Source organism: Dreissena polymorpha, chromosome 1 (genome assembly GCF_020536995.1).
Source record: "Dreissena polymorpha isolate Duluth1 chromosome 1, UMN_Dpol_1.0, whole genome shotgun sequence".
Taxonomy (NCBI): Eukaryota; Metazoa; Mollusca; class Bivalvia; order Myida; family Dreissenidae; genus Dreissena; species Dreissena polymorpha.
Window position 1 is genome coordinate 89,098,183 of NC_068355.1, and position 27,589 is coordinate 89,125,771.

A 27,589-nucleotide genomic window follows, 5' to 3' on the forward strand; every position below is an offset into this window, starting at 1 on the left:
GTTCTTCTGGTTTTCCATTAAGTCCTTATGCTAACGTTTTTAGTTGACAACTACCATCCCTTATAATATTTTGACGCTAAATTGGTTTCCAAATAAAATCTCACAACATGTATGTGAAGGGTTGAGGAATCTTTCCACGTGATCCTTGGATTTGTCGTTTTGGAGATCTCCAAGCGGAACCAGCTCACCCGTATCTTGATAGCATCCACGATGCTTCTCTGTGTACGGTTGAGCCGTTAAACGAAATACTTGACTGTAATTATTAGAAACGTACACCAAGGTTTCAGTTTAAATTAAATCTACTCAAGTTATAACCAACATAAATTTGTGTTGTTGTTTTCTCATTTTAAATTAATAATCGATAGGATTTTCGCAAATTGCAAGAAACGTCTAAATACCCAACGTATGTATAAGTCACGGGCAGTCCCGGATTACCCATAAGGAAGAATGGGCAACTGCTTATGGGCCCCGCGACACTTAAGGGTCCCATGAGACCAAGACGAAAAACATTTCATATTAAAGTTGTTGTTTTTCAAATCGTAATGTTAAAATTAAAATGTCGTATTGGTAATGCGGTTATATTATGAAATTTATACCTATAAAAATTGTCAAATTTGAAGTCTAGCCAGCCTTGGCACTAGAAGGCTAATTTAAACGAGTGACATCGACTGGGCACTACTAGCGTTCTAGTAGACAGACAGGTAGACAGACAGTTTATTCAGACATATACACAAGTACATCGTCTTCATACTAAAGTATACATAGAATTGTCTGTCACGTAACTAGGGATAACAAAATAACATTACATAACTTAAAACGGACACTTAAGAGAACACATACTAATAAACTATCAATGCGGCAATGAAATTATTAAACAGTATTATTTAGAAACGCATTTCTTATAAATATAACAAGAGCTTCTTTGATATATTTACATACATTATAAATAACTGATTTGTCACATAAAACTTATAACTTGTGGAATTTATATACAGACTGGTTTATATAAAGTTTACGGCTTATAAAGTCTTTTCTTAAATCAGTGTAAAATAGGCATATACATATAAAATGGCATTCATCTTCTAAATCCAAGTCATTACAACATAAACAATAACGTTTATTTCGTGGTATGTTTTTTGGGCGTATCTTCCAGTTTGGATTCTCAAAGGATATGCAGAGACTCTAAATTTTATAAAAAAATACTCGCAGACGTCTAGGAAGTAAATCTAAATATGTTTCGTATTACAAACCGCTTTTAAAAGCTTTATTTTACCGTAACACTCTTTTTAAAAATTGCCAACAAGTCTACATTTGAACTCGCTAATAAAACTATTAACTTGTACAACGTTTGGATTTTCAAATACATAACTAAATCCAAAATTATTTAACATGTTCTTAACATTTGAGACACAGTTTGTATAACCTCTATTACAATCGCTTAAGGCTTGTTTGCACACTGTATGCATTATGATATTTTAATTGTTCATAACTTTAAACCAATATTTAATAATTTTAACAATCCTGTTTACATACAATGGATATCTACCAAATTCTCCATAAACAGCAACATTATGAGTATTTATTTTCATTTGTAGCAAGCGTTTGCAAAATTTTAAATGTTTACATTCTATATATCAACAGACTTCGTGAAATCCCATATTTCTGAAGCATAATTTAATATAGGACACACAAAAGAGTCAAATAACTGGCAAAATATTTTTGTTTTGTCAAATTTATGTCAAATTCAGTGCATTTAGAAAATAACGTATTCGTGACCCTAAGGGCTTAACCAACCAATTGCTCCTGATTTAGTTTAAAACTTCCAGTATAATTCAACACTGTGCCTAAATAGGTAAAGTTGTCAACAATTTCAATACCATTATACACCCATTTTTCGTTTTTTTAATCCACCCCTCTTTCGAAATACCATTATTTTCTGTTTTGCAGTATTTCCATTTAACCCCCAAGAATTGCAATATAAGTATAAGTTATCTAAATGTGTTTGAACTTCAGCAGGTGTCTTGTCAAAAATAGCCATGTCATCAGCAAATAATAGTAAAATCAACATAACATTATCTCTATTCAAACTATAGTTAATGCTATCTTGTAGGTTAAGTTCAAGGTCTTCAACAAATAAAGAAAACATATTCGGCGCAAAATTATGCAAAGGGATTATAACCCCTTCTGTCCATTTATCAGGAAAAAGCCTGAAACAAAAATACCGTAAAACACATAACATAAATGGGCAGACAAAATATCACTGCATTCAAGCAAATATTCATCCAAAATACAATTACTACCCGATGATTTATTTCTTTTTAAAGGTTTTATGTATACACACGGCCGACTAGGGGCCTTGTCTGTGGGCCCCAATGTCAATGGTTTAAGAAAGCTAAAACGACTAATGTGGCAATTTTCTTTTTTTTAAATGTCAACAATTCTGAGGTTCCTAACGGGGTTAGGCTAGTAAGTGACCTCCATTTTAGGTCAACAAACATTTCGAGCAAGTTTGGTGTGGAATCAATAAAAAATTGTCTGAGTAAGTGAGCAGAACACGCGAATTTCATATCATTTTTAAGTGCAATTATTCTGATGAGCGTGGCGTAAATTTGCTGGTTCTTGAAGATAGCCTCCATTTTATGTCAACGAACATTTGCAGTAAGTTTGGTGAAGATTTAATGATAGCGGGATGACAAAGAGAGCGGCCACAACGAATCTTGCATTTTTGTGTATAAACAAATATCAATAACTATAAATTGCATCGTTCGAATGGGCTGATTATTTATTTACGGTCTCTATTTTATATCGACAAACGTTTCCTGAAAGCTTTATGAAGACTGGATGAAAATTGTAGGAGTCAGAACGAGGAAGCGGCGAATAACGGATGTTTTTTTTAAATAAATGAAGGGCAATAACTCTGACGTTCCTTGTTTGATTGATTAAAATAAATAATAATCATTATCATTATAATAATTGCGTAATATGAGCTCACGTTATGAATAAGTGTCAGTACACATTTTCACAAAGTTTCATAAAGATTGGACGAAAAATATAAAGTGGGAGAGAGGAACGGCGAATTACGCATATTTAAAAAAAAACAAAGGACAATACTCTAAAGTGCCTGATGTGAAATTACTTGTTACAAGACTTGGTTTCAATTTATATAAACTTAAATTTCCAGAAAGTCTCGTGAAGATTAGATGTAAACTGTATTACTAAGAAAAAGAACAGCCTTCGCCCAAACGCCCATCTACCCGCTAAGGGTGCCCCATCTGCCTGCCAATGCTGTACCGCTATTACCGTACTTCCCGTCTGTAACAATCGCGTATTATAAGCTCGCTGTGTCGCTGTATGTACTATAGAATGCAAATATCTCTGAAAGTTTTTCATGAATGATAAACTTCTCTGAATGTATATGCCACTGTGCTGTAGCTATTGTTATGTCCATCATATCTAGAAACATCAGTCTGTCACTTTTTAGATCCTTAAATATATCACGAACAAATTTCTCGTAAACGGCCGCATAAGAGTCGGGCATCCAAATGAAATGATCTGTCCGTTTTGCAAATGAAAATGCATGGGGTCCTTTGATAACAATAAATGAACGCGGATAGGACGTCAATATTGCTTCAACGGTCGATTTCATCTCTTTTACATACTCGTAAAACACGTGCGAATGATAGTTATTAAAATGTGCATAGCCGTGCAGAACAATTAGCAATTTGTCGGCTTTATTGTATTCGTTTAAGTTCATACTTATAGGTCGGTAATACCTATGCGGTGTATTGGTTGTACAAAACGGAAGTTCTTGAAGTTTATAAGAGAGGCTGAATTTCAAAGACTCGTTCTCGCACCGAACCTCGTGATGTTTCCCCGCGAGATCCCAAGTGTCTGTTGTAAATTCGCACGTCACGAGATTTCGCATTTCGTAGAAAAATTGTCTCTGGGTCGAATCGCCAATTATGACCATTTGGACATTTCTCAGGTATTTCGTCAGCTGCGAGAAATAAAATTGAGACCTGCATAATTTGCTGTACCATTTCTTTTCATATAAGTACCCCGCAGGTGTAGACGTATCACGCAAACTTTCCAATGATCGCGCATCACATTTCCGGTCTGTTTCGAACCGATGTGAAGAAGCATCTGCAAAAAGAAGATTTTTTTCGGTCACGTAACGGATACACATTCTAAATCAGCCTTTTCACAATATAATTCATAATCGTAACTAACATTTTAACAAAACCTTTTTCCTCGCAAAATTTCAAGTTTAGCCTAGCAGCTGAACATGCGTGTTGCTTTTCAAATCCAAATGCAGACATAGTTTATTAAGATGTTAAAGGGCACTACTTCTTCAGTGGCGGGGCATATTTCTTTTAGTTAATAAGAATTGTTAGAAACACTACGTATCGCAATATGTCGCGATCATATAATTCATTGCACATGAAAATTAAGTTTTAATAGATGTAACCGATTATAACGTCCTTACTTCAAAAGCGCAAATTACCTTCCAAGCTGACTGGCTGCCATTAATAAATCAATGCTAAATACATCCGCAATTATCGATGCGTGCATCGCTTTGTGGAACGTAATATTTATTCATATAGTTTTATAATGCAGACACGATTGCATAATATTTCATAGTTTACCTGAAGTGACGTTTAGAGTTATTCCGGACTTCAGCAACAAAGCATTGTTATTCCTGAAATGCAAGGCAGAACATATCTACGTGTGATGCTAAGTACCAAACCGTGAAATACACCAATCCCGACAAAACGTCCAAAAACGATAGACATTTGTGTTCAGATTTTGGCTTCATTAACATACATAGGCAAAACACTTTGTTAAAGAGTATTCATATGTGTTTCAGTAAAAATACACATATAAAAGTACAGAAATAAACACCGCAGAATTTTCCAAGTGATCAGTTATGCACTGTTTCCATTTTTTGTCTTGTACATGCTATGTTCTTGCATTAAAGTTGATAAAATGAAATACGACAACGTAATGGTATAGCTCTATATAAAATAACAAGTATGTACTTTTCCGAAAAGTATAAGCATAACATTGCATATACAATCGGCACATTTACGCATTGGCTACAGTTTTTTGTGTGTAATTTTTTACTTTTGATCGAACAAATGATGCGTAAGTGTCGACAAACTTGGGATAAAATACTCCCATTTTTACGAGGGAGTAAAACACTAAGTTATTTTAGGCCAGCATTTTTTTATTATTTGTTTTACGGGAGCGCCCGACCCTATTTTTCGACAAATAAAAATAAAAATAAAAGTCACTTTCGTTTTTTTTTTATTTACATTTCACCCGCCGACCTGGTATTTAATCCAAAACTAGAAAAAAAATGCGCAGATTGTCGAAAGTGTTGTTCATAATTTGTTTATCATACGGGTTGTTTCGTTGTGCCAAGTCGACTTGTAACGCGTCAGCGATTTTCATTGGCTATTGCAGCCAATACCACACGCTATTAGCCAATCAGTGAGTATTTTACAAATGATTTTCATATTGCATTTCCGAAATGGCGGACATTAGCAACAACGAGACAAATGTAGCATATTTTAAAATCAAATTAATTAAAAACGGAGCAGAAACAATTTCAATTAGAAAAGTTAATCTTCAGAACACCAGTGTTGACATCATGCCCATATTATTTGATACGAAATTAAAAATAATTAGAGTTTTTGCAGATGATGCAGAGGTGTCATCATCGATAACTTTCGGTGTTTTTAAACGTTTTGGTAGATTTAATAAATATGCGCATTTATTAAAATGTAGATCCTGTAATATTTGTATACATAAAAATCAACATCCCGAAAATGTCCAAGAAGTACTACTTTACGTTTCTTTATAATGAACATGAGGACTGAACCACAGGTACTTGCATCAATACTCCCATTCCCTACCAACCCATTTATATTCCTTATTTAGAAAAAAAGTATGCAACACAGCTTCTGAAGAAAATATCATTGGGTCCGGATGTTCGTATGTCCGTCCACGTCACAAGAAAGTTTTAATCATTTTTCTTGACACAAAAGCAAATTAACATGCTTATTATTCTTCATTAACTTAAAACAAAACTTTTTTTTCCAACGTAACAAACCAATGGGACTTGCGGTTTCAGAGAATGATTATATTATTTATATTTATAAGCAAAACAACAACACCTAGGGAGGGCAAATTTGCTGCATGATTTGAACAAACTTCAAAGAGAACCTTAAAACGATGTTACACACCAAATATTGTAGTCATGCCCCTTGTGTTCACTTGACATATATAAACACTATAACTCTCTCTGAATATAAAATGAAATGCAGCACAAGTTTTTATAAGTCTATAACTCTCGGTTTTTTAAATGAAATATTCACATTTTAAGTACTAGAACTTTCACTGCACAAAGTTTGGATCAAGATCAATTCAAGCGCAGTCTGATCAGGACCAAAGTGTTCGCATAACATCTTTAGAAGTACTGACTAGATTACAATTATGTTGAACATTTTGGATCCTGATCAGACTGCTCTTTTGGAGCCAAAATGGTCGCTATCCCCCTAAGGTCCAATTTCCTGTTACGTGGCTCATTTTTTCTCATGATTAATACAAATTATCATGATATAAAGCAAGTCTGTTGTTTATTAAAGAGTATTTTTAGTGTGCATATTCCACCCATGGATGAAAGTTAGAAAGTTTGTTGTTATTTAAAGCTGTTAAACAATGTAAAAAGTTTTCAAGACTTTTTTATTTAAGTCAAATGCATGCTATATTTGATATAAACATACATATGATATACACTCAACAAAAGTTTAACGATCACTATAATACACTACACACCTGGCGTGTTAAATAGTCTCTATTGAAGCAATATAGTATAATACATACGAAAGGTGCTTTTACCTATAAATATTTATGAAAATATGTTTACTATTATTATAAAAAGCTTCTACAACAGTGTAATGAGATATATACAACACTTAAAGGTTAATGCAAATATACATAAGGTTAAATTGGCTGAATTTTAAATTTTCGAAAATAATGAAAAATCGGTTTAGACAGTTTTATTTTTATTTTTTTGGTAGACTGCTCACTTTTCATGCTTTTATTTTTATTTTTATTTATCCCCCCCCCCCGACTCAATTTTTTTTTTAATTTCCCGTAAAACAAATATAAAAAAATGCTAGCCTTAAGGTCTTAATAAGCGACATTGCATGTTGCAATCTGGTTTGATAGTTTTTGATCTTCCTTCTAAGAAAAAGTAGCAAACATTTTCACATCTGATATGCACATGTGTTAAAGACCATTCTGTGTCTTTCCAATCAAGTTGTTGGTTTTCATTCTAAGTGATAATAAATTAAAGTAAAAATCAGTTATAAAATGGGATCGCTTTTATTAATATATTCCGAGCGGTAATTTTATGTACATGTTAACAATGAAATAAAAAGCATTCTTGTCGAATTACGTACAGCGAAAACAGTGACAGCTCTGTTGACGTCATATGTTGCCGCTCTATGTTTAGCTCCCAGAGATTTCGCTCGGAGGACAGCGTCCAATCAGAGCATAGAAGCCTACTGTTTCTGGAGAAGACAACAACAAACATACACGAGTCTATTAATCGATAAGCCTGGTGTTCGTCTAAATATTTTTAGGGACGATGCAAAATACATTAATGATAAATAATTAGAGTACCATAACAAATATCTCACCGACGCCATTAAATATGTAGTGCTCTTAAATGTGCAATTTAAAGTGATGACACCTTGGTTTTCCGCAGTACCACGGCCGCCGGAAGTTGTCATCGGTCAGGTTGCAGATGACATCATATCCGCTGATGTAAGGATGGACACTACACGGCGTCTCTTCTGCGATACTTAAGTCAATTGGATGATGAAATACAGCAGTGTTAAGTATAACGGGCGGACACGTGTACCTGAAACCAACGTGTATAGCCAACATGTTTGATGTATCACAATGTTCTTGTTGATATGCTTTGTTATTACTTACTTCTTAATGTGTAGTGATTCTCTATCGTTTTTATTCCTGAAGGAAATTATGAAGTGACTCTTATAAGGACTTATTAAAGCGCTTGTTATGTCCATAATTGACGTCTAACGCTTATTTTATTAAATATTTTATATAACGCTGAACAATATTTATATCAACAATGCTAACATTATATTGATTTATATTTGAAAAGCAATATACCTTCGTTTAAACGCTGTTGAAACTGCCTCTCGCGTCATAATAATCGCGGTCTTTACTTCCGGCCTACCTTCCCAGAATGCTGTAAATTGTGCTCGGTAAGTTCCGTCATTGTTGTCCACCACTTGGGCGCAGGCAGCGGCCCCTAGTGACGGCTCCGCAAGCCAGGCTCGAACCTGCACGAGGGCGGATGAGTATATAATATTTTAGAACAATTTATACGAAATATGAAAGATATTTAAGTCCGTAACGCTAGATTAAATATGAATTGTTCAGGTTAGTGGTCGCTACAAGTATGTTATGGTCCATTGACCAATCGCATGGAAAGATTCTAAGATATCCATCTCTATTAGAAGTTCTCTAGAATGCGTGCCCAGCATATTTGTGGTGTGATATAAATTTTGCTCTGTCACATGTAATAGTCAATATGACACGAAACTATCTTATATGAAACTGTTTGTATAAGATAAAAACATCATTATTAAGAAAAAAATCTTTTATTCAGTAAAAGACATACAAGTATACGTTTATAAGAATAAATATTTCTAGTAACAATTTTTTTTCGCTAAGAAAACATTCTGAAAATACGCCAATTCTTAAATAGTTTTAATATATACTACAATAAAGTTATGTTACGATTCAGTGTTAATATTACTCTAAAATAACGTTTCATATTTATTTTAGCTATGTAAATAGTTTTTTGTCTTACACATTGACCTGATTTGATATTGTTGACGATGCCCCGGTTTGTCTTGTGAAGTAATTGGTCGACGTTCAAGGCTTTACACATTAAATATATATAAATATGAATTAGCGTTAATAACAACAAATGTCAACGCCGCAGTTTTTTATTGTATAACATAACAAATACATAGGCTATAATGTATTATTAATACGATGAAATAAAAAAATATAATTTAATGTGCTTCGGAAGAAACAATATTCAGACATATTCGTAAAGTATTGCTGCATTCTTTCTTCATAAAGATCGTTTTTAGGTATTATATAGCCATTGCTTAGACTTAAATACGTAACAAAGTTCAACATTACACGTATTTGTTCTATCGTCAGCCCTTGTAAATTTTAAGTACATACTCCTGATCACAAAAATGAAAAAAAGAAGAAATTCTTGTGATATAAATGGCACGTGGCAAGGGACAGCGGGTATGAAATACTAAGACACACGTATGTTTAATAGACATCTGTTTGTGTGTGTGTCTTTAAACTGTTGGTGAAAACAAACATACACTACGAGAAATGCTTCTGTAATGCTTATTATTCCAGCTTAGATTCATTTTGACACATAGATATACGCCGACACAACACTCACACATATCCTTGCACATTTTTCATCATTTACTCGTTCGATTAAGTGAATGGCTGTTAAACGAGTTAAATCGATTAGAAATCGATTAAACCTATCATAAGTTCCAAATACTTGATAATCGCTCTCGCAGATATGATACTAGTAACGTATTTACGGTTGTGGCGTAAAATACAGGAGACCCATCGCTGCAGAGGCTACCCTTAATGGTTCCTTTAGTTCCCGATTTGAGTCATCTACAGTAAACAACGCTATGGGTTATGTGCACAATGAGAAAGACGAGTCAGTGTGTTAAGGTATAATATTGATACAAACCAGGACACGTGTGGTTGTGAATGAACTGCGCAACCACAAAACATGAAACCGCTAAGATAAACGAGAACTTTTTAATGAGTAAAACAAAAACTCACCACGTCACCCCCTGTACGTCGTTTACGCCCGTGACGATCATATAACGTGATAGTCATGTACACGTTAGCTCCAATAGTAACATGGCCGTTTCCATGGAGCTCGACCTTTGACCTTGACGGATCGGGAAGGTCATGTTCATCTCCAGCAAACGTGTAATTTAAATGTATTTCTTCTGGCCACGTTCCTAGAGCCTCCGGTGCATCAGGAATGTGTCTGCACGGCCTGTATACGATATCAGGTCCGCTCGCTCCCACCCTCTTCTTGGCAAAAGCATTCCGATCAAATCTTAAAACCTAAACATAAAATATAAGATACAAACACGTTTCGGTAACAAAGATATTAAAATATCAACTTATTCAACGTAATGAATACAGTTATTATATCCGTGCATACAGAAGTGCAACAAACCGAATTGGCGGGCTGAGCACTATATTATTGATCCGCCTTAAGTACGATATTAACACAATATTTTTAGAGAAAAATAAAGTTTTAACTATTTGTAATGTTCGTTTATGTTATGGATCAATTGTATATTTTTGACTAAAATCCAAATTTTTATGAGTACATCAGTGACAGTTAACTCAAAATTCGAGTTTTAATTAAAACAGTAAAAGAAATAGTATGTAATTTACATTTGTTTTATTATTGCTATAAATACGTCACTTTGTAACATAATTGTATTGTATTATCATAAAATATCCCTTGCATGTACATGTAAACATGAAAAATCTGTTGTAAACGTTCAATAAAAAGTATAATTGCATCAAAACTTAACCAGCTACGGGACAAAATTACCATTTACGGGACACAAGATATAATAGGCAATTATTTAATTAACATTATTAAATCTTTCGTGTTTCTTTATCTTTTTTTTATATAATGTGTTTAAATACAAAAAATATCAAATATAATCCAGATATAAATATGAAAATCACATTAAAACACAATAAAAAAATGCGTTATTTTTCTATTTTGGAAACTACGTTCAAGACAATGGTCGACCTTATGTTCTGACGTAATATATTACTAAAATATGACGTTATTTATCCAAAAAGACATTTTTGAGTTGTTTCGTGACTCGTAACTGGTGGCTCGTAAATGGTTTACAGATACGATCAAATCGTAAAAATGACGAAACAAATCATCTCATTGTAATAAAAGTTATATTTTCAGTTAAATATTACCCTCCTTTAAGTCCTTAACATAATTATTCCTAGTAGTAATACTAGTACGTGTATTTGTTCTTAAATTATATTACTGTCTCGTAAATGTTTTTTCAATTATTACGCTATTTGTTTAAATATTTGACATTTGAACTAGTACACAACTAAACTGGTAAAGAATAGTTTTAGCTTAAGTATATAATAAAATGTTTTTAATTAAAACATTTAAACAACATATTTTTACAATCTCATATATTTTAATGCACTTTAAAACAATGACTCGTAACTGGTTGTACTTTTGAAGACATCCGTACATTTATTAATTTTTTTCCCAAAAATATTCACTTCTGTCGAAAATCTATTTCTTATCAAATAAAGACAACTAATTTACATATGTTGAACAGCAATCAACTTTTAAAAACTGACATTTATTTTTTAAAGAAGTACATATAACGAACACATTTTTTGGCGAAGACATGCTTATTATGTCAACGTATGATATCAAGACGGTTTTTATGTAAAGTTTTAATTGCAAATAACAATTCATGTCAAATATTTTATTTTCTGGTCATTTACTTCTGTCTAAAAATGCAAAATTGCATAGCAATTCATATAAATATTTTATTATATGCTGCATTAAAACCCGAAGACATCAATTGTCACACATAAGCCTCCACATTATTCCATATCAAATACAAATATAACGACTATTTTTATCTTTAATATGCGTTGCGCGTTCTAATAGTAGCATATTATTAGATAACTCATTTTTGCACGTTCTATGTTTTTGAATGAGGTCAAAAGGTTTATTTTGATTTATTTTGCACGATGTTAAAATAATTAAGTATGCTGTTCTTAACATATTATTTTATATATTGAATGCTGATTTTATACACTTTGTTGACAAGGAAAATGGAAAAGCTCAACTATCATGTGCAGATTGTTTCATTTTGAAATGCCTTTTTAAACTAACTGTGTTGCCCATACAACACACATGTTTTCTTGATCTTGTTCAAACGGTCACATGTAAAAAGCTCTTGCAAAACTTGCAAAAAATGATTATGTAAGTGAACTTATTTGAGTGATTCCTTTTTCGGCGTAGCTTTCTTACTAAGGTTTGACCTATAAACAAAATATCCAATAAAATGTTGGGAAGAAATACATTTTAATTACACATTGGCTATTTTGAAAATGTCACAATATCGCCAGAGCGTTTCTCCCACGGTATCAATGTCAGTGCGCGGTAAGTTCGACAGGAAATAGTTCTTAAAACGCTCTCGCGTTATTTCAAGCGAAACAATACCTATTTATAAATTAAATATATATTAAGCGTTTTATACACAAATGGCAAATAAATATTGTCTTATATCATCAGTTATATATTATATCAGTTATCATAATAACTAATAAACTTGATTGCATGGGAATATCATATTTAAAATTCAGCTGTAGATGGAATACTATGCTCCAGACAAACCATTATCTAACATTGATATATAGAAATAATACATTTAATATTGACATGCATAAACTTGACATTGTTTGCATGATCACAACTATTTGTGATATTATAAATAGTTCATATACACAAGTCAAAACGCCGTCGAAGGAAAACCACTGAGTGGTGGTGGTGGTGGAGGTAGTCGTGGTGGTGGTGGTAGTGGTAGTCGCGGTGGTAGTCGTGGTGGTGGTCGTGGTGGTGGTCGTGGTGGTGGTCGTGGTGGTGGTGGTGGTCCTGGTGGTGGTGGTGGTCGTAGTGGTGGTGGAAGTCGTGGTGGTGGTGGTGGTGGTGGTAGTCGTGGTGGTGGTCGTGGTGGTGGTGTTGGTCGTGGTGGTGGTGGTGGTGGTCGTGGTGGTGGTGGTGGTTGTCGTGGTGGTGGTGGTCGTGGTCGTGGTGGTAGTGGTCGTGGTCGTGGTGGTCGTGGTGGTGGTGGTCGTGGTGGTGGTCGTGGTGGTGGTCGTCGTGGTCGTAGTGGTGGTCGTGGTCGTGGTGGTGGTCGTGGTGGTGGTCGTGGTGGTGGTCGTGGTGGTGGTGGTGGTGGAGGTCGTGGTCGTGGTGGTGGTCGTGGTAGTGGTCGTGGTCGTGGTGGTGGTCGTGGTAGTGGTGGTGGTCGTGGTGGTGGAGGTGGTCGTGGTGGTGGTCGTGGTCGTGATGGTGGTCGTGTTCGTGGTGGTGGTGGTGGTCGTGGTCGTGGTGGTTGTCGTGGTGGTGGTCGTGGTGGTGGTAGTGGTCGTGGTCATGGTCGTGGTGGTGGTCGTGGTCGTGGTGGTGGTCGTGGTCGTGTTGGTGGTCGTGTTGGTGGTCGTGGTCGTGGTGGTCGTGGCCTTGGTGGTGGTGGTGGTGGTCGTCGTGGTCGTCATGGTCGTGGTGGTCGTGGTCGTGTTGGTGGTCGTGGTCGTGTTGGTGGGCGTAGTCGTGGTCGTGGTCATGGTCGTGGTCGTGGTGGTGGTGGTGGTGGTGGTGGTGGTGGTAGTGGTGATGAGAGGGGGGTATTATGTGGGGTGTGGTCATTTATTAGATGTTTAAAAAAAACATTTTTTTTTGGGGGGGTGGGGGGTAGGGGGGGTGGGGGTGAGAGGGGGGTATAATGTGGGGTGTGGTAATTTATTAATGTTTAAAAAAAATATTTTTTGGGGGGGGGGGGGCGGGGGGAGGGTGAGGGGGTAGGCGGGTGGGGGGCTGAGAGGGGGGTATAATGTGGGGTGGGGTAATTTATTAGATGTTTTAAAAAAAGTTTTTTTTGGGGGGTAGGGGGGTGAGAGGGGGGTATAATGTGGGGTGTGGTAATTTATGAGATGTTTAAAAAAAAAATGTTTTTTTTTTGGGGGGGTGGGGGTGGGGGGTGGGGGGGGTAGGGGGGAGTGAGAGGGGGGTATAATGTGGGGTGGGGTAATTAATTAGATGTTTAAAAAAAATTGGGGGGGTGGGGGGTAGGGGGATTAAGAGGGGGGTATAATGTGGGGTGGGGTAATTTATAAGATATTAAAAAAAATAATATTTGGGGGGTGGAGGGTAGGGGGATGGTGGGGTGAGAGGGGGTTTAATGTGGGGTGTGGTAATTTATTAGATGATGTTTAAAAAAAGGGATTCTGGTAGGGGCGTGGGGTATTGTTTGGGTGGAATCCATTGTGGTATTCAGGTAAGTGTTGTTTTGTCAAAGTAATAATAAAATGTGATCATAAAAAATAACAAGAGCACCGCCTTGCGGGTGCAGACCGCTCATCTATTTTCTTTTTAAAGTTGAAGGGACTCTCAATTTCAATCACAAAGGAGGGAGGGGTGGAGTGAAGAGGGGTGTATAGTGTGGGGGTGTGGACATTTATTACATTATCTTCAAAAAATGGGGGAAAAAAATGCAAAAAAAAAAATCGGGGGGGGGGTGGGGGGAGGGGATTCTGGGTGCGATGGTTGGACGGTATTTCAAAATAAAATAATAAAAATAAATATTTGTGTTTTTTTAACCGTTTCAAACAAAAAATTTGGAGGGGGGGGGGTGGGGTGGGGGGGTATAGTGTGAGTGTGTGGTGGTCATTTGTGAGATGATCTTAAAAAATAAAAAAAAATAGGGGGGGTCGGGGGGGAAGGGGGGGAGGGCACGGGGGATGGTTTGGGTGGAGTCTATTGCGGTATGTCAGGTAAGAGTAGTTTTGTCAAAGAATCAATCAAATCTAATCATAAATAAAGAAGTTATGGCAATTTTAGCAAAATTTAATAATTTTACCTTGAGAGTCAAGGTCATTCAAAGGTCAAATTCAACTTGCCAGGTACAGTAACCTCATGATAGCATGAAAGTATTTGAAGTTTGAAAGCAATAGCCTTGATACTTTAGAAGTAAAGTGGATCGAAACACAAAATTTAACCATATATTCAAAGTTACTAAGTCAAAAAAGGGCCATAATTCCGTAAAAATGACAACCAGAGTTATGCAACTTGTCCTTTTAATGTCCCCTTATGATAGTTTGCGAGTGTTCCAAGTATGAAAGCAATATATATGATACTTTAGGGGTAAAGTGGACCAAAACACAAAACTTAACCAAATTTTTTATTTTCTAAGTATAAAGGGCCCATAATTCCGTCAAAATGCCAGTCAGAGTTACATAACTTTGCCTGCACAGTCCCCTTATGATAGTTAATAAGTGTTGCAAGTATGAAAGCAATAGCTTTGATACTGTAGGAATAAAGTGGACCTAAACACAAAACTTAACCAAATTTTCAATTTTCTAAGTATAAAAAGGGCACATAATTCTGTCAAAATGCCAGTCAGAGTTACATAACTTTGCCTGCACAGACCCTTATGATAGTTAGTAAGTGTTGCAAGTATGAAAGCAATAGCTTTGATACTTAAGGAATAAAATGGACCTAAACACAAAACTTAACCAAAATTTTCAATTTTCTAAGTATAAAAAGGGCACATAATTCTGTCAAAATGCACGCCAGAGTTATCTAACTTTGCCTGCCCAGTCCCCTCATGATAGCAAGTAAGTGTACCAAGTTTGAATGCAATAGCATTGATACTTTCTGAGAAAAGTGGACCTAAACGCAAAACTTAACCGGACGCCGACGCCAACGCCAACGCCGACGCCAACGCCGACGCCGACGCCGACGCCAAGGTGATGACAATAGCTCATAATTTAAAAAAAAATAGATGAGCTAACAAATGATCTCACACTGACATGAACAAATATCCTCTATTTATTAAACATGAAATTTAAACTTATTGCATTTGTTTCCCATGTATATAAGAAAGATATAATAGTGTATTACCTCCCCTGTCCTGCTTATATTTATATTAATCAACAAAATTAAACATTAACACAATATTTAATATACAAAATATACAAAATATCTCATATTCTGATAATATTTTTACTGATCCACTTTATTTTACTCAAATGATGATGTTTCATTTGACTGATAATTTTAGATTTAGGATTACACCCAGTTGCTTCAGTTATATTGCTCAGAGTTCGCCCTGTTGGCCGCGTATGCGTTCTTGAGTTATCATCCAAAAACCATTTTAATATTTCGGGTCACCGTGACCTTGACCTTTGACCTAGTGACCTCAAAATCAATAGGGGTCATCTGCGAGTCATGATCAATGTACCTATGAAGTTTCATGATCCTAGGCCCAAGCGTTCTTGAGTTATCATCCGGAAACCACCTGGTGGACGGACCGACCGACAGACCGACAGACCGACCGACATGTGCAAAGCAATATACCACCTCTTCTTCGAAGGGGGGCATAAATATAATATATACTATACACTTGCTAAAAAATTAAGTTGACTTACTTGTTGAGATGTAGTTGCCGAGTTGGAGTTGTTGAACATCGTTCTCTGGGCCTGAACTTGTGAGAATAAGGCCCCTGTGAACAGATAGAAAGATCTTAGCAAATCCCAGAAATGTATGCAAGTCCAGATCAACCGAAAACATTTCAATGCATTCTGAAATGGCATCAGTTACAATCAAAGTCAATCACGTTTGCTACAGAAAAATAAGAGATTGCCAAGCAATATGGTCCCCTACCGGTGAAACTCCACCATTGTCAGTATTTTTTTATTTTTATATATATATATATTTGTTGCAATAGCAACCAGAATTCTGAACATAGGAACAAAATGAAATGACGTGCATATTCTCCATATTGCCATCTATGTACATGTTTCATGAAAAAATATTAACAACTTTTAAAGTTATCCCACGATCCAGAAAAGTGTGACAGACAGACTGACTGACAGACTGACTGACAGACAGAGCGCAAACCATAAGTCCCCTCCGGTTTCACCGGTAGGGGGCAAAAACATAAATAAAAAAAATATGTTTAAATAAAAAAAATATATGTTTGGTATGAATATATAATTTACACTTGTTTTAAACATACCCTCCCCCTCTCATATTGTGGACAAATAAAAATCCCTATCTACCCAAAATAATTATAATGACAGTAAAACTCCTCGCATACCATAATTAAACATTGTATGAAGCGCAACCATGTCTAACCTGCACATGCTTTTTTAACACCAAAATAGAGAAAAAAAATATTTGAAGACAATAAAAAATGGTGGCTTTTATTATTATTTACAGTCACATAATGATTTCATTTAGAAAGTTAGCAGCCAGGATAGCTTTGTATCAATGTATAACACAAACCAACTATTTAGATTGAAACTTGGGAAGGAAAAAAAGCGCGTTATACGCAGTAAACTACATTAACAACTTACCTTGTGGATGAGGTAATCTAGGCCCCTGCGCAGGGAAGTTTGGAGCCCCAGGGTTAGACTGGCCATACCCTGGGGGTAGGGCCCGTTGAGCGTTTGCCCCAAGGTCCTGGGCCAAGAGCCCACCCCCCATGCCCAAGAAGTGTCCTCGGGCGTCTGAGCCAAGCTGACCAGAGAGCCCATTGTTCAGCTGGGCACCAATCTGTGATTGAATCGGGTCCTGTAGGAACCGTAGGAACCGGCTCTTAAAAGACAATCAATTTTATTAAATAGATATCCTAATTGAAAATAAATAATTTAAATATAATTATTGTATATGGTGCTGAAGACATTTCAAGAATTGTTTCATTAACATTAAATACATGAAAAAAATATATTAAGCTTTTTTTTATTAAATGGAAAAACAAAACCTTTTGTTTTTACAAATTTAAGAAAACAAAATTCCCAATAGGTAATGTTCCCACTAAAAAAGTCAGAAAAAGGACTGATGTCCAGTTAAGCCTTATTCTGTATAAAACAGGCTTAATGCACGTGAATTAAGTGTCATCAAAGATAAGCCTGTGCAGTCTATACAGGCTTATCAACAACCACCTTTCCGCAAAGACGTGGTGGTGGTGGTGGTGGTGGTGGTGATGGTGATGGTTGTGGTGGTGGTGGTTGTGGTGGTGGTGGTGGCGGCGGAGGCGGAGGCGGCGGTGGCGATGGCGATGACGATGACGACGATGATGATGATGATGATGATTCACGAGCCCGGCTTTGTGATATTTATATTTCGGATGTGTAATTGTGTTCATTTTCGGGTTATTTATTGTTATCCTTATTATTGCTCATTGGGTCATTGTCGACCTGAAATGGCCCACAAGTCACCCGTGGGTGACAAAAAGCCGATTCTTGTCACCCTAGGGTGACTTCAAGCCGATTCATGTCACCCTGGGGCGACTTCAAGCCGACCGGGTGACTAGAATCGGCTTGAAGTCTTCCCAGGATGACATGAATCGGCTTTTAGTCACCCCTGTGTGACTTCAAGCCATTTCATTTCGACAATGACCCAATGAGCCTTATTATTTATAAACCCTATCATTAGAAAAAGTGTGTGTCTTTATACATGTATGTATAAGCAACTGTTAAGTTTTTGGCTTAATATGCCAAGAGATGACACGGAGGTATCATAAATTTTGTTTAATGACCAGACACATGTGGTTAATGACCCCATACTGAGTCATACAAATAGACCGTTCCATAATCGATAAATTGACCGCCGCCATATTGTCAGTCACGTGACTGTCCGCCATTACACTGCTGCTAACTTGTGCGAGTCTGCGATTCCAAAAGCCAAAGAGACGTAGAGAATACCCGCTTCACCGTTGTCGGATAAATAAATTACTTAATGAATTAATGCGAGGCGATTATCACATTTTTGTTGTTTAAATGATTGTTTGAAGTTGAGATTGATTGCTACAAATAAAATGTTTAAAATGCTTTCGTGTGTTTGTTTTTTTTTTATCTGTAATCAAGTGGTAATAATCGGCGAAAATTTGCCGGTTCAGTCGCTCATACTATGTCTTCGATTAAACTTGTTACTTTTAACGTTTCACAAACAATTCACGCATGTATTGTTGTGTTGATTTTAATAGCCGCAACATCAAGCAGATTATATTTTAATTAATACTTATCTTAATTAATACTTATAAAAGATTCTCGCGCAATTAATTACCGCTAATTGTTTGTAATTGATCTCATTTGGTAAAAATCTGCATTCCAAAATCATTACATATTATATTAAGTATGATATTTTTGATACGCCTTCCATTATTTTTCTTGTTCTAACTGATATCAGAGATAAAAAAATTGTGGTTTGGATTTATATTTATTTTTTAGATGGAATTTTGTCACGTTAAAAACGAGCTTTTTATCATGAGAGAGTGATATTGATCTTGACGACCTTTTATGTGATTATTCGGAAGATGAAGAGAATGCGATCTATGTGATATATCTATATTTTCATCTTTGAATCATTTAACAGCTATAAAGCTAAAAATACTAAAAATTGTATTTTATAGGTCTTTGAAGTAACGCAAAACAAACGGATAACGACACCAAATGTTTAGTCAATTAATCCACACAAAAAACTCCGATAAAAAAACACCTAAATACAATTTCAAAAATATATTATTAAGCGCCAAACGAATTTATTTATACATTTATTTGCAACTTTAAAAACGCGGCATAAGCATCAAATTAAAGATGACTGAAAGGCCGACAATTTGACACAATAAAGAGCTCTATGCATAAGCGGTAATATTTTTTTTGCTGAAAAGCTTCAATAAATTACAATAGTAATACATCTAATTATAAAAATATAATTATCAATGGCATGAGGACGCTAGTGTGATAAATAAATGAGTGTTAGAAAGTGTAAGGAGTGCTTTGAAAATAAACATACTACAAAGCCATATTAAAAGCAAAGGACATGACAGTATTTACATGTAATTTTAATTTGATGGGTTTTGTACAAAGAATGACGCTATTGAGGAATATTAACATACAACTGAAAAAACACAACTTCATATGATGCAAATTGAACTGTGTACTCATGTATATTGAAAACTCGTTACTAGTGAGTATGAGTGACACATATCTAACATTTTAACACACATATATTTATATACATATATATATATTTTAAATATTTTTTACCTCTGTTTGGTGTCAAATGTAATTTATTGTTTTATGATATCGTTCGTGCATTGCCGTAACATCAAATCTTCATACGGAATGACGTAGTTTTAATTAACCGATACCCGCTAAATACGTTAAATGTTTTATTTTTATATTTTTTTAAATACTTTATTTTTTCATAATTTAAACGGGCTAGTATCTTTACGGTGTACAATTTCTGATATTCTATATTGGCAAAGACCTATAGATTACACAGATTGGAAACTTCGCGCCTTATCGGGCTATCTCTCGGCGGGGTCACGTGGTCGAGAAACTGATAAGAACACTTGGGATCAGCAGACGATTTATTCCATGAATCAATCGGAGTAGTCCGGAGATGGCCGGTGTATCACGATTGCGATAAGATAGCGACGCGTCAGTAGCAACGGCTACGATTATCGAGAAAAGTTATGCGAAAATGTTACGGCGCTGTAGAAAGGCGGCTGTAACTTGGTAAAAAATGATCCGATTTTCATAAAATTAAGTTTCATAGAAACATGAGTAATTATGTTTTTATAAAATCTCGATTTTATTTACCTACAATAAGAATTCATAATGCCGCGATCATTGAAGCAATTGCGCTAAGAACTTCCAAATCGCGGCGAGAATGCTGTTGAATAGTTTATTTGAAAGGCTTTTGCTGATAAAATATTCTTGTATAATTTGGTATTTCAGACAGTTAAAACCTTATAAAATATTATTATTTCAAAAAGGATAGATATATGTGGACACATAGATCTAGGTCTCTGATTAAAACAACATTACAGTATAATAAATGCTATGATCGTTCGATCCAAAAACGGTTTTAGTTCGACTTATTTCAATATTGATTGTGTAGATTTTTTTCATTTGTTTAATTCTCTTTTTATTGAGATTTAATTCATGAGTTATAGGTTATTAAAGTTTTGTTTGTAATCCAGTTTTTTTCTTTTGGTAATTAAATTAAGCTTTCAGTATCGTGGGCTAGGATTTCGCGAAAAGAAAAAAACAAAAACATTTCACGCGCGTGTTAATCGTCGGATCAATTAGCGAACTGAAGATGCTTTGTGTGTTTTTTCTTTACTCTTGAGAATTAATTAAAGGAAGGGATTCTTACTTCAATTATCAGTTTGCGTTGTTGATTGATTTTAATTGTGTGATCAGTGGCCGCGGCCGGCGAATTCATTCTTTATATGTCATTGTGATGTCCAATTAAGGTAAGTCTTTGTTGTGAATGTGTTAGATTTTAATATACTTGTTTATAATAGTACGTTATAAACACAATGAAATGCTGTATAAAACTGTTTAAAAAAAGGCTGTTCTCGATTGTGTATCTTATAAGTTGGACATACTAGTACATATTTTGGATTTTACATTTTTAAATTCTGTATCATTTGTGCAATCATGTCGCGTAACAGAGACCCTGATTTTTTCGCTTGGAGTGATAGTGATTTAGACCTTGATGAGCTTTTTGAAGGGGACTATACTGACAATGACTCTGTTTGTACTGATAAACATAGTGTTAGTGTTGATAAGAAAGATATATATGTGTGTCCAATTTGTTCACGAGAATACAAGACTATATATATTTCTTACTGTAAGAGGTTTTGCAATTACAAAACTAATAAATAAGAAAACTGAGAAAAGTGCAAAAAATGAAAAGAAAACATCCGCCAGCCTGAGAGATGCTTTAAAGTCACTGAATACCGGTAATTTGAAATAAACTGGGACTATAGGTCTGTACCAGAAGTTTAACATCAGGACTATCAGTATGGGAATATTGAAACTAATAACGTGTGCTCTGCTATTGCTTACGCTTTTAACAATGACAATTTGTGGTTTTTATAGTCATCTCACAGCTTTTGTGTTTTAATAGTAAGCTCACAGCTATCTGTTAAAATATGTTTGTATATTAACTTGCATGTGTAACATTGACAGGAAAACTAGTAATACTAATAAAATAAGATATTAAATGAGAATCTAAACCCATACATTGTACTTTCATCTAGTTCTTTTATTCATACCAAGATAAACATATTACCCAGAATAAAAATCTAAAAATCTTATTTCTTCAATTTGAGGTGAATAATGACAAAGTTTTTCACAATGAACCAAAGCACGTTTGACAACATGTGTGTATAATAGGGTAAAAGAGCTTAAAATTGTACCATCTTTGTACAAGGCCAAAATCCTTTAAAATGAACATTATCCTACAGTTTAATTAATTCATACCAAGATTAACATATCACCAAGCATAAAAATCTGACTTAATCTATTTGTGATGAAAAATGAAAAAGTTTATCAAAAAGAACAAAAACACGTTTGACAGCTATCTTGTACAACAGAAGAAAAGAGCTTAAAATTGTACCAACATTGTATAAGGCCAAATCCTTTAAATTGAATATTTTCTTGTAGTTTGTTTAAATCTATACTTAGATTAACATATTGCATAAAAATCTTACTTCAACGATATGGGATGAGAAATGGAAAAGTTTTCACAAAGAAACAAACCACTTTGGCGACAGGTGTGAAAAATTATTGAATGAAATAACAGTATAAAATTGTACAAAATGTACAAAGGCAAAATCCTTTAAAATGACTTATTTTCGTCTACTTTTTATTAATCATACCTAGAATTACATATCACCAAGCATAACAATCTGACTTTATCGATTTGGGATGAAAAATGAAAAAGTTTATCAATAAGAACAAAAACACGTTTGACAGCAATATTGTACAACAGAAGAAAAGAGCTTAAAATTGTACCAACATTGTATAAGGCCAAATCCTTTAAATTGAATATTTTCTTGTAGTTTGTTTAAATCTATACTTAGATTAACATCTTGCCTAGCATAAAAATCTTACTTCAAATATATGGGATGAGAAATAAAATAGAAAAGTGTTTCAACAAAATACAAACCACTTGATTGAATGAAATAACAGTATAAATAGTACAAATTGTACAAAGGCAAAATCCTTTAAAATACCTCATTTTCGTCTACTTTTTATAAATCATACATAGATTAACATCTCACCTAGCATAAAAATCTTACGTTATCAATATGTGATGCTTAATGAAGAAGTTTATAGAAAAATGCTTCGGGCCTTTCAATTTTTCAAAAATTATCGAAAATGAACGAATCCAGTGTTCTCTTTCAAATTCCGATAAATTAATAATTAATTAGAATAATAACTACCAAAACCTAAAGAATTATCAAGACAGAAAATAAATACTTATTTCTTATCACACAAAAAATATTCAATATGTCTTTTTTCGGAGACCGACTTTGCTCACTACGTAAAGTTCGTAACGTTGCGCTTTCAGGCATTCATTGCTCTGCAAACTGACAACCGAGCGCTAAAAACACTAATTAACACATTAATATTGTTAATAACAATATCAAAATAATATAAACTAACCAGATCATGCTCAGAATACCCTACGACATCAAATATTAACGACTAATTACGAAGAATAATTGTTTGCTTTATAAGAAAATGGCCGACAGCAGCTGGAACAGGGAATAATCTACAGACACACCGGCATCTCCAAAATCAATGTCACGTGACCCGCGTCCGCCGATAGATATTATCGCATATCGCTATAGCGGAGACGAGAGATTCCAATCTGTGTAATCTATAGGTCTTTGATATTGGACATAACTTTTAATCTGTAAAATATGTAACATGTCTTATTTACGCAACTGTTAAGTATGTCGGAGGTAAATTATCTTACCAAATGACTGCTTAATACTACCAGGAAGATGAGACATGGTGGCATCATCAATTGTGTTTAATGACCAGACTGTCATCTGCCACCCAGTGTGGTTTATGACACCATGTGGTTAGTTAAGTCTGGACAATATCTGATCAAAACGAGATAATCGGATTATGCAGAACAAAGGGGCAATTAAACACTGGAATGCAAAGGCATACACGATTTAAAGATTGATGCAAATAATCAAATGAAAAAAATTGCATTTAATTTAATTAAATGCTTTTTTTAATGTGTCAATGTGTTAGTTTTCCAAGACAACCAAGACCATGTAATGACGGCCTTAGAATTTAGAAAGAAATTTATCCGTTGAATAATCGGTGCTCTCTTATATATGTTACCGTTTGTTAAGCAGCAGTGTAATGGCGGACGCGGAGAGAATTCAGGGGAGATAATGATGTAATGACTAAATTATGGAACGGTCCGGAAATACCGGTTTCAGAGACGTTCAATAAATTAGCCGCGCTATGTGAAACGGGGCTTAACGCCTGTGCGTAAAGTGTCGTCCCAAATTAGCCTGTGCAGTGCGCACAGTCTAATCAGGGACGACACTTTTCGCTTTTATTGTATTTTTCGTTTTAATGAAGTCTTTACGTAGCGAAAAACCAGTTTATGCGGAAAGTATTGTTCCTGATAAGCCTGTGCGGACTGCACAGTCTAATCTTGGACGACACTTTACGCACATGCATGAATACCCGTTTTCACACAGAGTGGCTCAAATATTGATCGTGTCCGTTATTTTTAATTTTGGCAATGATACTATAGCTTTATGACGGGCTTTTGGCTGTTTGAGTCGCGTTGCTTTTGTATCTGTTGCAAATTATATTATTTTGTTTCTGCTTTTGGAGGCATTTTTTTAGTCTTTGGATCATGTTTTGCGAAAAACACTGTAAATGAGAAGTTTTAAAGGGGAAGGTTGGGGAGTTGTACCTTCACTTGTTATTAGATTGTTATCGTAGCTATGCACGAGTTGGTGAAAGATGGCGAATGGCCATATGGTCGTAATGATTTTAATGAATTATTCTGGATACGATACATCATACTTAATGTATAACCGCGAGATCGTCGCTGTATCATATGACCAGGTGCAGTTTATATAATTGGTCTACAACCAGGCACTCGGTCAATCATCAGGGGTCAGCCAGTCACATATTGGAGTGTATTAAACAAAACTGAATCACTCAGAGAGATTCACGATTCGCAATTTCGACATTCGGATCGATTTTTGAAAAAAAAGATAACACGTTTGTTGAATACGTTTCTAAACGTCCATATAACTTATAAGTGTTTTAAATGTGTCCGTATATAAAATAGCAGGTTAATTTGTAAGAAAATGCAATTTTAAAATTATTTCCCAGCAGTATTAGCCATGTGGAGATGGTGTGCTATACATTTTTCAATTTTTCAATTTGAAGTCCGCACGGGCTAATCAGGGACGACACTTTCCGCTTTTATGACATTTTTCGTATAAATGAAGTCACTTCTTAGAAAAATCCAATTGAGGCGGAAAGTGTCGTCCATGATTAGCATGTGCGGAGTGCACAGGTTAATCTGGGACGACACTTTACGCACATGCATTTTGTCCAGTTTTCTCAAAACGCGACTCAAATTATTAGAGGTAGTATTGACAATGGGCTCGACATGTTGCCAAGGTTTCGAAAATGCCTCGGTGAAAGTGTGTGCATGCACGTTTAAGTATTTCGTATGTCCTTTTTGGATAGGTGTTCAATAAAGTTACTTTTCATAATCATGCCTTAATAAACAGTCAATTGAGCATTTCAATCAGCAGACCAGTTTCAAATGATATTTACAGATATCTTCATGTCTTTTAAATTGCCGCCAAGTTATTTCATCCCTTCAATCTTTTGAAACGGCAAGACAACAATATACCTATGTACAGGAGTATGACATAGGAAGTACGGACTTCGCGCGTCGCATTGTCTCATAATTACGAATATTCCTTTCTTCAAATTAATCTCGAACCTTTTCCTATAATGAGTTCCGTTCTGAGAAAACTGGTCATAATGCATGTGCGTAAAAAAGTGTCATCCCAGATAAGCCTATGATATCCGCACATGCTAATCCGGGACGACACTTTCCGCCTAAACTGGATTTTCGCCAAGAAGAGACACCATTTAAACGAAAAATTCCATAAAACGGAAAATGTCGTCCCTGATTAGCCTGTGCGAACTGCACAGGCTAATCTGTGATGACAATTTACGCGCAAGCATTATGCCCAGTTTTCTCAGAACGCGACTCTAATGTTACGGCCATTGAGCAATCATAAGCAAGAGATTACAAATTCGATCTTTTCCCTCTAAGTGTGACCTTGGCCTTAGAGTGTGAATGACACATCCGCTTATGATGCTGAATAATTCCGCAAAGTAATTTACAAAATCTGAAATGAATTTTTTTCACAGTGATTACGAAATGGGATGGACGACGGGATGAATGGAAGAAAATGCGCACTCATTTCATAATACATGTTCGGTGCTTATTTCATGTCAAATTTAAAATCTAACAAAGGTGAACATAAAATTATTTTACTAACAAATTTCAAGCTTACCCGTTTTATAAATATCCATTTAATATTATTTTTATATATTTTTTTTTTGGCAATTAATATTTGGCACAACTGCTAATTACACTGGTCGATAACCCTCTGAAACATGTGCAGCAGATTTAGATCTGGCCAGAGATAACACCTGGGTTTATTTACCTTCGCCAAGAAGGCTGTGGTCAGCCTGACAGGGGAGTATGCTTTATGACCACAGAACAGTTAACACTGATTAGTTCTGCTGATAAGCGATGGCTAAAATCTAGCCGTTCTGGGAGTAACTTGGTAGGACTGAACAGGCACGACTCTGAGTGCAAGAAAGTGCAAGACTCCAGGGCACGCTAGAGCGAGGTCGCCATCTGGTCGTACCTCATTTTTTCAACAACATCCTGATCGGTAAACGGATGATGATGATGATGATGATGATGATGATGATGATGATGATGATGATGATGATGATGATTCACGAGCCCGGCTTTGTGATATTTATATTTCGGATGTGTAATTGTGTTCATTTTCGGGTTATTCATTGTTATCCTTATTATTGGCCATTGGGTCATTGTCGACCTGAAATGGCCCACAAGTCACCCGGGGGTGACTAGAAGCCGATTCTTGTCACCCTAGGGTGACTTCAAGCCGATTCATGTCACCCAGGGGTGACTTCAAGCCGACCGGGTGACTAGAATCGGCTTGAAGTCACCCCAGGATGACATGAATCGGCTTCTAGTCACCCCTGTGTGACTTCAAGCCATTTCAGGTCGACAATGACCCAATGAGCCTTATTATTTATAAACCCTATCATAAGAAAAAGTGTGTGTCTTTATACATGTATGTCAAAATTTGCAAGAGCTTCGTCTGAGATGTAATTATCAAAAATTGTGTAGAATAAATTTAGTATGAATTGTACTCCAAAACATCAAAATGAAGAATAACAGAGCTGGGTGTTCATATATTTAAAAACTATTTCTTTCATTAGTATTAATTAATAGAGCAATGGGTTTTGTAAATAAATTACAGAAACTTTAATATCTTACCGATTTAACATTTTAATAATTAGATATACAATATTAATATTCAGTTGCATATAGTTCATACAATTATACAATTTATTATCTGTTTTAACATAGTTATAACATGTCCAATCCAGTTGATGGACATATAACCTGTCATTATATTTTCTTAAAATTCTCGTCGGTCTTTTAATGAACATGTAGTCTGCCATTTGGTCTGCCAATTGT

The 27,589-nt window shown here is 35.3% G+C and overlaps 1 protein-coding gene across 1 annotated transcript; it reads right to left on the bottom strand.

Moving 5' to 3' along the window:
• Positions 1-700: 700 nt before the first annotated feature.
• LOC127835611 (NXPE family member 1-like) lies at positions 701-26,725 on the bottom strand. The gene is made up of 10 exons (XM_052362083.1): positions 26,721-26,725; positions 26,514-26,538; positions 17,326-17,566; positions 16,396-16,469; positions 9,940-10,233; positions 8,209-8,381; positions 7,763-7,933; positions 7,470-7,580; positions 4,647-4,699; positions 701-4,143 (listed from the first exon to the last, which is right to left on the bottom strand). Exons 1-10 carry the CDS (start codon positions 26,723-26,725, stop codon positions 3,329-3,331), a joined length of 1,962 nt encoding a protein of 653 aa, XP_052218043.1. The 3' UTR covers positions 701-3,328.
• Positions 26,726-27,589: the final 864 nt, after the last annotated feature.

Excerpts from the sequence above, each read along its gene's own strand:
- LOC127835611 (XM_052362083.1), bottom strand. Across the intron at positions 10,234-16,395 it reads CGGCAACTACATCTCAACAA|GTTTTAAGATTTGATCGGAA; the intron begins GTAAGTCAACTT and ends TTTTATGTTTAG. Across the intron at positions 8,382-9,939 it reads GACGTACAGGGGGTGACGTG|GTTCGAGCCTGGCTTGCGGA; the intron begins GTGAGTTTTTGT and ends GCCCTCGTGCAG.